The following is a 17547-nucleotide window of genomic DNA, read 5'->3' on the forward strand; positions in this document are numbered from 1 at the left end:
ATTTTGCTTCTTTGCACCCCAGTATCTCTACCTGCATATTCATCTTCTGCCGATCTACCATTCCAGTGTTTAATTGCTATATTGTAATTACTTCGCCACCATGGCCTATTTATTTCCTTAACTTACCTCATTTGCACTCACTGTATATAAACTTTTATTTTTATTTTATTCTACTGTATTATTGACTGTATGTTTTGTTTATTCCATGTGCAACTCTGTTGTTGTATGTGTCGAATTGCTACGCTTTATCTTGGCCAGGTCGCAGTTGCAAATGAGAACTTGTTCTCAACTAGCCTACCTGGTTAAATAAAGGTGAAATAAAAAATCATTCTCCTGGTCCAGATCTATACATTCACTTTATCTCAAATAAACTTTTAGCCACTAAACTTTTTCACCAACATCTTCACTTCTCAATTACTCTGGGTCCCACAGGTCGAGCCCTACTTTTTAACAGAGGTGAACGCTCCAACAAAATGTCAGCAAAGCATTTATAGCAGATAGGCAGTAATCCCACCTCTCAGCCACCACCGCTGCTACTATTAATACCATTATTAAAGTTCTGGCCTATTCAGCGAAAGAGGAACAGCTGTTCTGTTTGAGTGTAGCCAGGTTAATGCACCTAATTCAAGGGTACATTCGCACTGTCACTCAGTACAGCTCAAGGGTGCATTGGGAGGATGGTGAAAAATGCACTGCATTGCAAAAATGCATTGCATTGCCGCCAAGGTAGCGACACCCCTAGGACTTCTAGGATAGGCTGGCCTGCTAACGCACCCACCATTGCCATCCCGCTGCGCCACATCCATCAGTTCATGTGAAGCATCCATTTGTTAGGCTTACTGCATTAATCTCCATACTGTTTGTTCTCAGGACAAGACTTTCACCTGCACACTCTTCATGCCGTTTGACGAGTTTGAAAATGTCACCACGGGCGACCAGGTCATTGAGTTCTTCCTGAAATACTTTCCCGACGCCATCCCACTAATAGGAGCGTAAGTGACTTTACCCTCCCCTCCCCGTGTCCCTCCATCTATCCTCTTTTCCATCCCTTTATCCCTCCGGCCCACTTACATTTTTTTATGGCATCAGGGCAGGTCAAACCACATCCATCATCTCGAGGGTGAAGTTACTGACCCACCATTACATAGCCTGGAGAGCTGAGTTTTTTATTGAGCTGAACAGCATGTTGCAGCTGAGGTGTGTAACTCGTATGGGTCTTTTCAGGGTTGACTTGACTTGAAAGGCAGCAGGAGAAACAGCTTAAATGCTGTTTGGTTTTAGATACCCCAACCGCTGTCTAAATCCACAGTTAAATTATGTAATTTCTTTTGAAATAAAGAATGTAACACATACAATATAACACAACTAGCTGATGTGTTTGTTTTTTAATCCTAGCTGCCCTCCTCTGCCAATGCAAGGCCGGAGAGTATGACCATATTCTTCTCTCATTAGATACAATGGTTGAAAAGAGCGCATGGATAAGGTCCTGCAGTGTAGCTGTATAAGAAATCAGCATGTACCATACACTATGCATATCATTTACATTTACATTTAAGTCATTTAGCAGACGCTCTTATCCAGAGCGACTTACAAATTGGTGCGTTCACCTTAAGACATCCAGTGGAACAGCCACTTTACAATAGTGCATCTAAATCTTTTAAGGGGGGGGGGGGGTGAGAAGGATTACTTTATCCTATCCTAGGTATTCCTGAAAGAGGTGGGGTTTCAGGTGTCTCCGGAAGGTGGTGATTGACTCCGCTGTCCTGGCGTCGTGAGGGAGTTTGTTCCACCATTGACATATCAATGTCATAGCGGTCATTGTGTGTCTCTCTGCCACCCTCTTTCACAGGGAGGCTCTTAAGACGGATTATTTCCATCTACCAGCCCAGGCCATGGTGTCCGTGAAGTGCTCTCCATATCACCTTAGTGATAAGTGTGTCCTTATGGGGGATGCAGCCCACGCTGTGGTGCCATTCTACGGACAGGGGATGAACGCAGTAAGTCAAAGTATATGCAGTATATACAGAGGGTAACAGCAAGAGGGGGAGGAGGATGGAAGATATGAGACCTGCGCGGTCCTGTGTGGCTCAGTTACGAGCATGGCGCTAGCAAGGTCATAGGGCCAAGGTCATGGTTTCACTGTGTCTCTTAGCACATACAGTGCCTTAAAGAAGTAAAAACAGAAAGTGTTCACACCCCTTTGCTTTTTAAAAAATGTTTGTGTTACAGCCTAAATTCAAAATGAATTCAATTCTTTATTTTTTGTCACTGGCTTACACACAATACCCCATAATCAAATCAAATCAATCAAATCAAATTGTATTTGTCACATACACATGGTTAGCAGATGTTAATGCGAGTGTAGCGAAATGCTTGTGCTTCTAGTTCCGACAATGCAGTAATAACCAACGAGTAATCTAGCTAACAATTCCAAAACTACTACCTTATACACACAAGTGTAAAGGGATAAATAATATGTACATAAAGATATATGAATGAGTGATGGTACAGAGCGGCATAGGCAAGATGCAGTAGATGGTATCGAGTACAGTATATACATATGAGATGAGTATGTAAACAAAGTGGCATAGTTTAAAGTGGCTAGTGATACATGTATTACATAAAGATGCAGTAGATGATATAGAGTACAGTATATACGTATACATATGAGATATATAATGTAGGGTATGTAAACATTATATTAAGTAGCATTGTTTAAAGTGGCTAGTGATATATTTTACATCATTTCCCATCAATTCCCATTATTAAAGTGGCTGGAGTTGAGTCAGTGTGTTGGCAGCAGCTACTCAATGTTAGTGGTGGCTGTTTAACAGTCTGATGGCCTTGAGATAGAAGCTGTTTTTCAGTCTCTCGGTCCCAGCTTTGATGCACCTGTACTGACCTCGCCTTCTGGATGATAGCGGGGTGAACAGGCAGTGGTTTGGGTGGTTGTTGTCCTTGATGATCTTTATGGCCTTCCTGTGACATCGGGTGGTGTAGGTGTCCTGGAGGGCAGGTAGTTTGCCCCCGGTGATGCGTTGTGCAGACCTCACTACCCTCTGGAGAGCCTTACGGTTGTGGGCGGAGCAGTTGCCGTACCAGGCGGTGATACAGCCCGACAGGATGCTCTCGATTGTGCATCTGTAGAAGTCTGTGAGTGCTTTTGGTGACAAGCCAAATTTCTTCAGCCTCCTGAGGTTGAAGAGGCGCTGCTGCGCCTTCTTCACGATGCTGTCTGTGTGGGTGGACCAATTCAGTTTGTCTGTGATGTGTACACCGAGGAACTTAAAACTTGCTACCCTCTCCACTACTGTTCCATCGATGTGGATAGGGGGGTGTTACCTCTGCTGTTTCCTGAAGTCCACAATCATCTCCTTAGTTTTGTTGACGTTGAGTGTGAGGTTATTTTCCTGACACCACACTCCGAGGGCCCTCACCTCCTCCCTGTAGGCCGCCTCGTCGTTGTTGGTAATCAAGCCTACCACTGTTGTGTTGTCCGCAAACTTGATACTTCAAAGTGGAAGTATGTTTTTATTTATTTATTAAAAATTAAAAGCAGAAATGTCTTGAGTCAATAAGTATTCAACTCCTTTGTTATGGCAAGCCTAAATAAGTTCAGGAGTAAAAATATGCTTAACAAGTCACGTAATAAGTTGTACTCTGTGTGCAATAATATTGTTTAACATGACTTTTTAATAACCACCTCATCTCTGTACCCCACACATGCAATTATCTGTAAGGTCCCTCAGCCGAGCAGTGAATTTCAAACCAATATTCAACCACAAAGACCAGGGAGGTTTTCCAATAAATTGCAAGGAAGGGAACCTATTAGTAGATGATTGACACTTTGGATGGTGTATCAATACACCCAGTCACTATAAAGATACAGGCGTCCTTCCTAGCTCAGTTGCCGGAGAGGAAGGAAACCACTCAGGGATGTATATGTAAAGGAGATATGTCTGTATTTAATTTTCAATACTTTTGCAAAAATGTCTAAAAACATGTTTTCTATTTGTTATTATGGGGTATGTGTGTAGATCGGTGAGAAAAATAGTTGATTTTGAATTCAGGCTGTAACCGAATGAAATGTGGAAAAAGTCATGGATACTTTTTGAAGGCACTGTACATACGCAGCAGGGGTGCCTGTTTCTGTCGCGAGTACACCCCCTGGACAGGACACACATTATTATTATTATTATAAAATATGATTTAATGTCATTTCCAAAATATTGTTGATTCAACATCATTTGAAACAAATAGTTAACTAAGCTTATTTCCAGGGCTTTGAAGACTGCCTTGTTTTCAACGAAATCATGGACCAGCTCAACGAAGATTTCAGTGAGTGAACACACTGCACATTACAGACGGCACAGCAAATGTACTTTGACAGCCAGAGGACCATAGCATTCAAATCCATTTTCCCTGACGTCAAAGTACTTCTACAACAACCAGCTAAATGGGTTTGTTTTGTTGGTGGAGCTGAATATACATGTTTCATTTCATGTACCTGTGTGTGTCTGTGGATGTTGGGAAAATATATAATCTACTTTATATATTTTATTATATTCATTCTGGTTCTTTCAGGTGCTGTTCTGCCTGAGTACACTCGAGTCCGAGTCCCAGACGACCATGCCATCGCAGACCTGGCCATGTACAACTACGACGAAGTAATTGAGTACCCATTTAGCTTAGTACAAGATCCATTACCAGGGTCTTATTCATCATGGCAGACGTTTTCAAACATTTTGCAACAGAAACGGAAATTACCATTTCTTATTGGGCAAGTCCAAGTAGCTACTCCCTGTTTCAGTATGTTTTCTACGGTTTGGTGCCTAATGAATACAACCCAGTTTTGCCAGGCACAGTACAACTACAGTGATCAAACTATACAAATCAAATGTTATTTGCCACATGCGCCAAATACAACCTTACCGTGAAATGCTTACTTACAAGCCCTTAACCAACGATGACGTTTTAATGAGGCTATATACATGGGGTACCAGTACTGAGCCAATGTGTTGGGGTGCAGGTTATTCGAGGTCATTTGTACATGTAGGTCAGGGTAAAGTGACTATGCATAGATAGTAAACAGCGAGTTGCATCAGTGTATAAACAAAGGGGGGTTGTCAATGCAAATAGTCCGGGTGGCCATTTGATTAATTGTGCAGCAGTCTTATGGCTTGGGGTAGAAGCTGTTAAGGAGCCTTTTGAACCTAGACTTGGTGCTCCGGTACCGCTTGCCGTGCGGTAGCAGAGATAACAGTCTATGACTTGGGTGACTGGAGTCTTTGACTATTTTTCGGGCTTTTCCTCTGACACCGCCTAGTATATAGGTTCTGGATGGCAGGAAACTTGCCCCTGTGATGTACTGGACCGTACGCACTACCCTCTGTAGCATACAAGGTGGTGATGCAACCTGTCAGGATGCTCTAGATGGTGCAGCTGTAGAACTTATTGAGGATCTGTGGAGCCATGTCAAATCTTTTCAGTCTCCTGAGGGGGAAAAGGCGTTGTCGCGGCCTGTTCACAACTTTCTTGGTGTGTTTGGACCATGATAGTTTGTTGGTGATGTGGACACCAAAACTCTCAACACGCTCCACTACAGCCCCGTCGATGTGAATGGGGGCGTGTTCGGCCCTCCTTTTCTCATAGTCCACGATCATCTCCTTTGTCTTGCTCACGTTGAGGGGAGGGGTTGATTTCCTGGCACCACACTGCCAGTTCTCTGACTTCCTCCCTATAGGCTGTCTCATCGTTGTCGGTGATCAGGACTACCACCGTTGTTTCGTCAGCAAACTTAATGATGGTGTTGGAGTTGTGCTTGGCTAAGCAGTCGTGGGTGAACAGGGAGTACAGGAGGGGACTAAGCACACACCTCTGAGCATGCACGCCTGATTTCAGCGACACTGGATTTGGAGAACTGAAAAAGCTCCGTTTAGATAATGTAGCCATGGTGTCAACTATTTTAATCAATGAAAGAGATAATGTGAGCTGAACATCATATCTGTGTAACGTAATAGGTTATCTACTTAGCTTGGCCTCTGTCTGCATCAATCAATAGCTTTAACGGCCATTCTCATCGATTCAACATCATTTCTCAAAGACGGCTTATACAGTGTGTGATTTAATAGATGGATTAATCTGTATAATCTCCAACATTTAGTGATGCCACACTGAATGAATTAGTGGCACCAAGAAGACAAGATAACACTAAGACCAAAACCAAAGGTTCTCTGAATCCCATGTGATTTGCAGCCTCGGTTATGACAATTATTGCCATCTAATTAGCATCAAGGATTACTGTTATTTCATTTTTCATAGCTCCTGTCTTCCACGATGTTCAGAGAGACTGTCCACAGGCACAGCAGAGGGGTGTACAAACATTTCCCTCTGCTTGGGCAGAGGTTGGGGAGATTGAGTTGATTGAGTCCGGAGTAATTGACAGCAGGCGAGCTGCCAATGCGACATCACATGCTGACAGGAAGCAGGCTCTCACTAAATGTCCATCCTTTAATTCATCCCTCTGTGCACAAAGACGGCAATTGGTCTTAAGTGTTACCCTCCCCTTGTATACTGCCACGTTAGCCGTGTAGCCATTCTTCCCCGCGATCGCACGTGACACACAGAGCCGCAGCACCTTGGCAAGACTCCATTAGAATCATAACAACACCTGATTACGGAGCTAAATGTAGCCTTCACTCTATAGATATAATTGAGAAAATTGTCACCCAAGGCCCTTTTAATGAGCTTGTTTGTTCCTGGTGTTTGTGGAGGTGAAATGTTAAAAAGGGCAGGTAATGCATGTCAAAGTGGTGGGTATATGGTCATTTTGAAAATGACATGTAGTACAGGAGAAATAATGGGGTTTTCAGTATGATGGGTACATGTAGTGGCTCGATTTGCTGACATGTATTTTGTATCTTTTTAGATGCGGTCACATGTCAATTCCAAATGGTTCCTGTTCCGAAAATACGTAGACAATACCCTCCACATTATTATGCCAAGGACAGTAATCCCCATATATACCATGGCAAGTTTTTTCGTAATACATTTCACTACAATTGATAGTACATTTAATACGATTTGAAGTTTGCATTAGTGTGAAGGATTCTAAAAGTCTATTTCTGTGTGTTTCTGTATTTGTTTCTCTTAATGTCTCGGTGTTTCACCATTCCCTGTTCCCAGGTTACATTTACTAGGACAAGGTACCACGAGGCAGTAAAACGCTGGCACTGGCAAGACAAAGTAAGAAATTACATTGTACATTCTTCATTGTACAAGGGTCTTTGAGTGCATGCATTTAGAATGTTCTTTGTGTGCCCTTTCTGACATTTTGAAACTGCGCAATCCATTAACCTACAGTACTACTGCTTTTACAAAAATATTTTCAAAAGCAAGGTCAGAAAAGGGGAATTGATTATAACCAGAGTGACACAGCACTTTTCTTGTTGCAACCAAAAAAGAAGATGTATTTCCCTGTCTGACAAAGAGATGTTGGTATGGTGGTTGGCCATGATGATTTGTAGGGGTTGAGGTTACTCGTCGAGCCTGTTGGCCCTGGCGCTGCCTCAAATTGTCTGACCTGGCGTCTTTGATGACGTGTCATTTATTTAATAAAGAGAATAACAAATGGATGTGGGGGGGGGGTTCGTCAAAACATTACTGAAGTACAGACTGAAAGGCATGTGTCAGTGAAAGGAGAGATGCAAAGAAAGAGAAAAGTGTTGGCTTTGAAAATATCATGCACAGCACATCAATGTAACTTGCAAAAGGATGGAGGGATTTTGCAATGAATACTGAAATCTATTTGAAAATCAAAATATTTTTTTTTGTTTGATTTGATTTCATATTGGCTTTTAGACAATAGCCATAGACAAAAGGTTTGGAGATGGAAATGACATAGCCTAATATAGACAGAAGCATGTCTGTTCTACGAAATATATTCCCAAATAAATGTATCCTCAAATATTTGATTTAGTCTGTTATGCTGTGTGCACTGAACTGACATGCGTGATTGTTGCTGACACTCCGATGTTCAGATGAAGGGAATGAAGTAGTCTATAATGTGCACCACCACAGTGCTCAACTCAAACAGCGGTGTGTAGCCTACTGTAGCTTCTCAAGGAAGTTGGGAGGGCCATTTGAGGGAAGCATGTAGTCTGACCATTGACGTACACTGAGCATACAAAACATTAAGAACACGTTCTCTTTCCATGACATAGACTGAGCAAGTGAATCCAGGTGAAGCTATGATCCTTTATTGATGTCAAATGTTACATCCCCGTCAAATCAGTGTAGATAAAGCTGAGACAGGTTAAATAATCATTTTTAAGCCTTGAGTCAATTGAGCAATTGAGACATGGATTGTGTATTTGTGCCATTCAGAGGGTGAATAGGCAAGACAAAAGATTTATGCCTTTGAACATTGCACCGGTTTGTGTCAAGAACTGCAACGCTGCTGGGTTTTCCACGCTCAACACTTTCCTGTGTGTATCAAGAATTGTCCACCACCCAAAGGATATCCAGCCAACTTGACACAACCTTGAGAAGCATTAGACTCAACATGGGCCAGCATCCCTGTGGAATACTTTTGACACGTTTAGAGTCCATACCCCGACTAATTGAGGCTGTTCTGAGGGCAAAAGAGCGGGGGTGCAACTCAATATTAGGAAGTTGTTCCTAATGTTTGCTATACTCAATGTATATAAACCATGGATTGTTGATGCTATGTATTGGCCATTGAGAGGCTTTCTACAGTATTTCAATTAAAAGGACAAAATTACGTTTTAAGTATTATATATTTTTTTGTAGTGGGGACAGTAACATTAGTAATCTCATTATACTTTAAGGAAAATGTTTTTATATATATATATATATATATACATATATAAAGATATATATATATTTTTGAAATGTTTAGCTCACATAATATAATTGAAACATATGCATTCAGGTGTGTCTAATATAATACATGTTGTAAAAATGAATGTAGACATTAATAAATACATTTCTATAGCTTCCCAAATATATTTTACAACAGTGGGGGAGTGCCAAGATGGAGGCAAGGTATCTTCCACGCAGCACCCCTTACTAGTCATTTAGTGTATATATAAATCATTGATTCTGACAAGCAGTCAATGCACAACAATTCTTAATGCAATAGCAGGAAAAAACTCTTAAAACTTCTTATGTCTGCAGGGGAACTATTGAGTAGCTTGGATGAAAGGTGCCCAGAGTAAACGGCCTGCTCCTCAGTCTCAGTAGCTAATATATGCATACTATTATTAGTATTGGATATAAAACACTCTGAAGTTTCTGAAACTGTTTGAATGATGTCTGTGAGTATAACAGAACTCATATGGCAGGCAAGAACCTGAGAAGAAATCCAAACAGAAAGTGAGAAATCTGAGGTTGATATATTTTCAAACCATTGCCTATTGAAATCCCTGTTAGATATGAATGAAGATTCACTTCCTAGGGCTTCCACTAGATGTCAACCGTCTATAGAAATGTGAATGAGGCTTCTACTGTGTTGTGGGACTGAATAAGAACAGAATGCATCAGACTACTGGCAGAGAGCCAGTTCCAAGTCACGCGCATAGCACATGTTATCTGCCTGCGTTCCGTTCCTCCCAAAGACACAAAGGAATTCTCCGGTTGGAACTTTATTGAAGATATATGTTAAAAACATCTTAATGATTGATTCTGTACTTAGTTTGAAATGTTTCTTCGACCTGTAATATAACTTTTTGAAGATTTTGTCCGAAAAAATGGTCGCCCAGCACCAGCGTTTGGATAGGTGTACCAAACGCGCTAACAAAAGTAGCTAATTGGACATAAATAACGGACAATATCGAACAAACAAGCATTTATTGTGGACCTGGGATTCCTGGGAGTGCAGTCTGATGAAGATCATCAAAGGTAAGGGAATATTTAGCATGTAATTTATGGTTTATGTTGACTACAACATAGCGGCTAATTTGACTATTGTTCTGAGCGCCGTCTCAGTTTGCTTTTTCCGTAAAGTTGTTTTGAAATCTGACACAGCGGTTGCATTAAGGACAGGTATAGCTATAATTCCATGTGTATAACTTATTATCATAAGTTATTATCATCTACATTTATGATGCGTATTTCTGTTGAATCGATGTGGCTATGCAAAATCACTGGATGTTTTTGGAACTACTGAATGTAACGCGCCAATGTAAACTCAGATTTTTTTTATATGAACTTCATCAACCAAAACAAACATCTATTGTGTAACATGAAGTCATATGAGTGTCATCTGATGAAGATCATCAAAGAAAGGTTAGTGATTCATTTTATCTCTATTTGTGCTTTTTGTGACTCCTCTCTTTGGCTGGGAAATTGGCTGTTTTTATTGTGGTTTGGTGGTGACCTAACATAATCGTTTGTGGTGCTTTCACTGTAAAGCATATTTGAAATTGGACACTGTGGTGAGGTTAACAAGACTACCCTTAAAACGGTATAAGATACATGTATGTTTGAGGAATTTTAATTATGAGATTTCTGTTTTGAATTTGGCTCCCTGCACTTTCACTGGCTGTTGTCATATCATCCCATTAACGGGATTGCAGCCCAAACAGTTCATGCAAAAGAAGTTTTGGAAAATGTATTTTGATAGCAGTTTTGACCTTTAGTTAAAAAGAGAGGCGGATCCCGGTTTTCCATTGCTACCACATGTATTTCTCTACTCCTTTTAATTGCGTGCCTGGCATTGTTTTTCAAATGCAGTTTTACAACCAGTTTCAAGCATGATTTACCTGCAGCTGTGCAACAGAGCTCTTAAAGGGGCAATGGCGTCTTAAAAGGGCTATGACAGCCTACTTTGTAATAGAAACCCATTTTTTGCACCAGTGAATAATAATTCATAATAATCTATATATTCATATTGAAAATAATTATTAATAATAACAACCAGGATGTTGTGTCCAATAGGGTAAATGCAGATGGACAAACCTCATGATTCAGCCTGTACATTTTATAACCACTATGTCTCAGTTGAGCAACAGGTGATAATGCTTATTGCTAATAGCACATCTGATAATATAGACAATGCATAGGCTATATACAGTTGAAGTCCGAAGTTTACATACACTTAGGTTGGAGTCATTAAAACTTGTTTTCAACTACTCCACACATTTCTTCTTAACAAACTAGAGATTTGGCAAGTCGATTAGGACACCTACTTTGTGCATGACACAAGTAATTTTTCCAACAATTGTTTAACAGACAGATTATTTCACTTATAATTCACTATATCACAATTCCAGTGGGTCAGAAGTTTACATACACTCAGTTGACTGTGCCTTTAAACAGCTTGGACAATTCCAGAAAATGTGGCTTTAGAAGCTTCTGATAGGCTAATTGACATCATTTGAGTCAATTGGAGGTGTACAGTGGGGCAAAAAAAGTATTTAGTCAGCCACCAATTGTGCAAGTTCTCCCACTTAAAAAGATGAATTGTAATTTTCATCATAAGTACACTTCAACTATGACAGACAAAATGAGAAAAAAAATCCAGAAAATCACATTGTAGGATTTTTTAATTAATTAATTTGCAGATTATGGTGGAAAATAAGTATTTGTTCAATAACAAAAGTTTATCTCAATACTTTGCTATATACCCTTTGTTGGCAATGACAGAGGTCAAACGTTTTCTGTAAGTCTTGACAAGGTTTTCACACACTGTTGCTGGTATTTTGGCCCATTCCTCCATGCAGATCTCATCTAGAGCAGTGATGTTTGGGGGCTGTTGCTGGGCAACACATACTTTCAACTCCCTTCAAAGATTTTCTATGGGGTTGAGATCTGGAGACTGGCTAGGCCACTCCAGGACCTTGAAATGCTTCTTACGAAGCCACTCCTTCGTTGCCCGGGCGGTGTGTTTGGGATCATTGTCATGCTGAAAGACCCAGCCACGTTTCATCTTCAATGCCCTTGCTGATGGAAGAAGGTTTTCACTCAAAATCTCACGATACATGGCCCCATTCATTCTTTCCTTTACACGGATCAGTCGTCCTGGTCCCTTTGCAGAAAAACAGCCCCAAAGCATGATGTTTCCACCCCCATGCTTCACAGTAGGTATGGTGTTCTTTGGATGCAACTCAGCATTCTTTGTCCTCCAAACACGACGAGTTGAGTTTTTACCAAAAAGTTATATTTTGGTTTCATCTGACCATATGACATTCTCCCAATCTTCTTCTGGATCATCCAGATGCTCTCTAGCAAACCTCAGACGGGCCTGGACATGTACTGGCTTAAGCAGGGGGACATGTCTGGCACTGCAGTATTTGAGTCCTTGGCGGCGTAGTGTGTTACTGAGGGTAGGCTTTGTTACTTTGGTCCCAGTTCTCTGCAGGTCATTCACTAGGTCCCCCGTGTGGTTCTGGGATTTTTGCTCACCGTTCTTGTGATCATTTTGACTCCACGGGGTGAGATCTTGCGTGGAGCCCCAGATCGAGGGAGATTATCAGTAGTCTTGTATGTCTTCCATTTCCTAATAATTGCTCCCACAGTTGATTTCTTCAAACCAAGCTGCTTACCTATTGCAGATTCAGTCTTCCCAGCCTGGTGCAGGTATACCATTTTGTTTCTGGTGTCCTTTGACAGTTCTTTGGTCTTGGCCATAGTGGAGTTAGGAGTGTGACTGTTTGAGGTTGTGGACAGGTGTCTTTTATACTGATAACAAGTTCAAACAGGTGCCATTAATACAGGTAACGAGTGGAGGACATTTACATTACATTTAAGTCATTTAGCAGACGCTCTTATCCAGAGCGACTTACAAATTGGTGCATTCACCTTATGACCTCCAGTGGAACAGTAGTGCATCTAAATCTTTTCAGGGGGAGGGGGGGTGAGAGGGATTACTTTATCCTATCCTAGGTATTCCTTAAAGAGGTGGGGTTTCAGGTGTCTCCGGAAGGTGGTGATTGACTCCGCTGTCCTGGCGTCGTGAGGGAGTTTGTTCCACCATTGGGGGGCCAGAGCAGCGAACAGTTTTGACTGGGCTGAGCGGGAACTGTACTTCCTCAGTGGTAGGGAGGCGAGCAGGCCAGAGGTGGATGAACGCAGTGCCCTTGTTTGGGTGTAGGGCCTGATCAGAGCCTGGAGGTACTGAGGTGCCGTTCCCCTCACAGCTCCGTAGGCAAGCACCATGGTCTTGTAGCGGATGCGAGCTTCAACTGGAAGCCAGTGGAGGGAGCGGAGGAGCGGGGTGACGTGAGAGAACTTGGGAAGGTTGAACACCAGACGGGCTGCGGCGTTCTGGATGAGTTGTAGGGTTTAATGGCACAGGCAGGGAGCCCATCCAACAGCGAGTTGCAGTAATCCAGACGGGAGATGACAAGTGCCTGGATTAGGACCTGCGCCGCTTCCTGTGTGAGGCAGGGTCGTACTCTGCGGATGTTGTAGAGCATGAACCTACAGGAACGGGCCACCGCCTTGATGTTAGTTGAGAACGACAGGGTGTTGTCCAGGATCACGCCAAGGTTCTTAGCGCTCTGGGAGGAGGACACAATGGAGTTGTCAACCGTGATGGCGAGATCATGGAACGGGCAGTCCTTCCCGGGAGGAAGAGCAGCTCCGTCTTGCCGAGGTTCAGCTTGATGTGGTGATCCGTCATCCACACGGATATGTCTGCCAGACATGCAGAGATGCGATTCGCCACCTGGTCATCAGAAGGGGAAAGGAGAAGATTAATTGTGTGTCGTCTGCATAGCAATGATAGGAGAGACCATGTGAGGTTATGACAGAGCCAAGTGACTTGGTGTATAGCGAGAATAGGAGAGGGCCTAGAACAGAGCCCTGGGGACACCAGTGGTGAGAGCACGTGGTGTGGAGACGGATTCTCGCCACGCCACCTGGTAGGAGCGACCTGTCAGGTAGGACGCAATCCAAGCGTGGGCCGCGCCGGAGATGCCCAACTCGGAGAGGGTGGAGAGGAGGATCTGATGGTTCACAGTATCGAAGGCAGCCGATAGGTCTAGAAGGATGAGAGCAGAGGAGAGAGAGTTAGCTTTAGCAGTGCGGAGCGCCTCCGTGATACAGAGAAGAGCAGTCTCAGTTGAATGACTAGTCTTGAAACCTGACTGATTTGGATCAAGAAGGTCATTCTGAGAGAGATAGCGGGAGAGCTGGCCAAGGACGGCACGTTCAAGAGTTTTGGAGAGAAAAGAAAGAAGGGATACTGGTCTGTAGTTGTTGACATCGGAGGGATCGAGTGTAGGTTTTTTCAGAAGGGGTGCAACTCTCGCTCTCTTGAAGACGGAAGGGACGTAGCCAGCGGTCAGGGATGAGTTGATGAGCGAGGTGAGGTAAGGGAGGAGGTCTCCGGAAATGGTCTGGAGAAGAGAGGAGGGGATAGGGTCAAGCGGGCAGGTTGTAGGGCGGCCGGCCGTCACAAGACGCGAGATTTCATCTGGAGAGAGAGGGGAGAAAGAGGTCAGAGCACAGGGTAGGGCAGTGTGAGCAGAACCAGCGGTGTCGTTTGACTTAGCAAACGAGGATCGGATGTCGTCGACCTTCTTTTCAAAATGGTTGACGAAGTCATCTGCAGAGAGGGAGGAGGGGGGGGGAGGAGGATTCAGGAGGGAGGAGAAGGTTGCAAAGAGCTTCCTAGGGTTAGAGGCAGATGCTTGGAATTTAGAGTGGTAGAAAGTGGCTTTAGCAGCAGCAGAGAGAGGAGGAAAATGTAGAGAGGAGGGAGTGAAAGGATGTCAGGTCCGCAGGGAGGCGAGTTTTCCTCCATTTCCGCTCGGCTGCCCGGAGCCCTGTTCTGTGAGCTCGCAATGAGTCGTCGAGCCACGGAGCGGGAGGGGAGGACCGAGCCGGCCTGGAGGATAGGGGACATAGAGAGTCAAAGGATGCAGAAAGGGAGGAGAGGAGGGTTGAGGAGGCAGAATCAGGAGATAGGTTGGAGAAGGTTTGAGCAGAGGGAAGAGATGATAGGATGGAAGAGGAGAGAGTAGCGGGGAGAGAGAGCGAAGGTTGGGACGGCGCGATACCATCCGAGTAGGGGCAGTGTGGGAAGTGTTGGATGAGAGCGAGAGGGAAAAGGATACAAGGTAGTGGTCGGAGACTTGGAGGGAGTTGCAACGAGGTTAGTGGAAGAACAGCATCTAGTAAAGATGAGGTCGAGCGTATTTCCTGCCTTGTGAGTAGGGGGAAGGTGAGAGGGTGAGGTCAAAAGAGGAGAGGAGTGGAAAGAAGGAGGCAGAGAGGAATGAGTCAAAGGTAGGCGTGGGGAGGTTAAAGTCGCCCAGAACTGTGAGAGGTGAGCCGTCCTCAGGAAAGGAGCTTATCAAGGCATCAAGCTCATTGATGAACTCTCCGAGGGAACCTGGAGGGCGATAAATGATAAGGATGTTAAGCTTGAAAGGGCTGGTAACTGTGACAGCATGGAATTCAAAGGAGGCGATAGACAGATGGGTAAGGGGAGAAAGAGAGAATGACCACTTGGGAGAGATGAGGATCCCGGTGCCACCACCCCGCTGACCAGAAGCTCTCGGGGTGTGCGAGAACACGTGGGCAGACGAAGAGAGAGCAGTAGGAGTAGCAGTGTTGTCTGTGGTGATCCATGTTTCCGTCAGTGCCAAGAAGTCGAGGGACTGGAGGGAGACATAGGCGGAGATGAACTCTGCCTTGTTGGCCGCAGATCGGCAGTTCCAGAGGTTACCGGAGACCTGGAACTCCACGTGGGTCGTGCGCGCTGGGACCACCAGATTAGGGTGGCCGCGGCCACGCGGTGTGGAGCGTTTGTATGGTCTGTGCAGAGAGGAGAGAACAGGGATAGACAGACACATAGTTGACAGGCTACACAAGAGGCTACGCTAATGCAAAGGAGATTGGAATGACAAGTGGACTACACGTCACGAGTGTTCAGAGAGTTAAGCTTACGTAGCAAGAATCTTATTGACTAAAATGATTAAAATGATACAGTACTGCTGAAGTAGGCTAGCTGGCAGAGGCTGCGTTGTTGACTAAGTAGGCTAGCTGGCATTGGCTGCGTTGTTGACACTACACTAATCAAGTCGTTCCGTTGAGTGTAATAGTTTCTACTGTGCTGCTATTCGGGGCTAGCTGGCTAGCTAGCAGTGTTGATTACGTTACGTTGCGTTAAAAGAACGACAATAGCTGGCTAGCTAACCTAGGAAATCGCTCTAGACTACACAATTATCTTTGATACAAAGACGGCTATGTAGCTAGCTATGTAGCTAGCTACGATCAAACAAATCAAGCCGTTGTACTGTAATGAAATGAAATGAAAAATGTGATACTACCTGTGGAGCGAAGCGAAATGCGACCGGATTGTTGAGTGCAGAAGTTCTGTTCGGTAGACGTTGGCTAGCTGTTGGCTAGCTAGCAGAGTCTCCTATGTTAAGGACGACATAAAACTACACACTCTAAACTACACAATTATCTTGGGTACGAAGACAGCAAAGACAACTATGTAGCTAGCTAACACTACACTAATCAAGTCGTTCAGTTGAGTGTAATAGTTGTGCTGCTAATCGGTAGACGGTGGACTAGCTAACGGTGGACGTTAGCTAGCTGGCTAGCTGCAGGGCAGTGTAGACTGCGTTAGGACGACGAAATACGATAATTACGCAATTATCTATGATACAAAGACGGCTGTGTAGCTAGCTAAGAAGAAATTGCTAAGATTAGACAAATCAAACCGTTGTACTATAATGAAATGTAATGAAATGTAATACTACCTGCGGACCGAGTGCAGATGCGACCGCTCGCTCCAACCCGGAAGTCATAGGACAGAGGAGCCTCTTAAAGAAGAAGTTACAGGTCTGTGAGAGCCAGAAATCTTGCTTGTTTATAGGTGACCAAATACTTATTTTCCACCATAATTTGTAAATAAATTCATTAAAAATCCTACAATGTGATTTTCTGGATTTTTTTTCTCATTTTGTCTGTCATAGTTGATGTGTACCTATGATGACAATTACAGGCCTCTCTCTTCTTTTTAAGTGGGAGATCTAGCACAATTGGTGGCTGACTAAATACTTTTTGCCCCACTGTACCTGTGGATGTATTTCAACGCCAACCTTCAAACTCAGTGCCTCTTTGCTTGACATCATGGGAAAATCAAAAGAAATCAGCCAAGACCTCTGAAAAACAATTGGAGACCTCCACAAGTCTGGTTCATCCTTGGGAGCAATTTTCATCTGTGCAAACAATAGTACGCAAGTATAAATACCATGGGACCACACAGCCGTCATACTCCTCAGGAAGGAGACGCGTTCTGTCTCCTAGAGATGAACGTACTTTGGTGCGAAAAGTGCAAATCAATCCCAGAACAACAGCAAAGGACCTTGTGAAGATACTGGAGGAAACAGGTATAAAGTATCTATATCCACAGTAAAATGAGTCTTATATACACATAACCTGAAAGGCTGCTCAGCAAGGAGGAAGCCACTGCTCCAAAACCGCCATAAAAAAAGTCAGACGACAGTTTACAACTGCACATGGGGACAAAGATCATACTTTTTGGAGAAATGTCCTCTGGTCTGA

The 17547-nt window shown here is 43.5% G+C and overlaps 1 protein-coding gene across 2 annotated transcripts in view; it reads left to right on the top strand.

The window, feature by feature from the left end:
* Window positions 1-17547, top strand: part of LOC115113360 (kynurenine 3-monooxygenase-like) — a 39111-nt gene that overhangs the window by 19707 nt on the left and 1857 nt on the right. For both annotated transcript variants that reach the window (XM_029640911.2, XM_029640912.2), the window contains 6 exons: window positions 871-992; window positions 1850-1997; window positions 4281-4338; window positions 4585-4667; window positions 6929-7030; window positions 7186-7245. In XM_029640911.2, the coding sequence (XP_029496771.1) occupies window positions 871-992; window positions 1850-1997; window positions 4281-4338; window positions 4585-4667; window positions 6929-7030; window positions 7186-7245 (573 nt within the window). The remainder of the gene's footprint in view (window positions 1-870; window positions 993-1849; window positions 1998-4280; window positions 4339-4584; window positions 4668-6928; window positions 7031-7185; window positions 7246-17547) is intronic.

Source organism: Oncorhynchus nerka, linkage group LG28, assembly GCF_034236695.1.
Source record: "Oncorhynchus nerka isolate Pitt River linkage group LG28, Oner_Uvic_2.0, whole genome shotgun sequence".
Lineage (NCBI taxonomy): Eukaryota > Metazoa > Chordata > Actinopteri > Salmoniformes > Salmonidae > Oncorhynchus > Oncorhynchus nerka.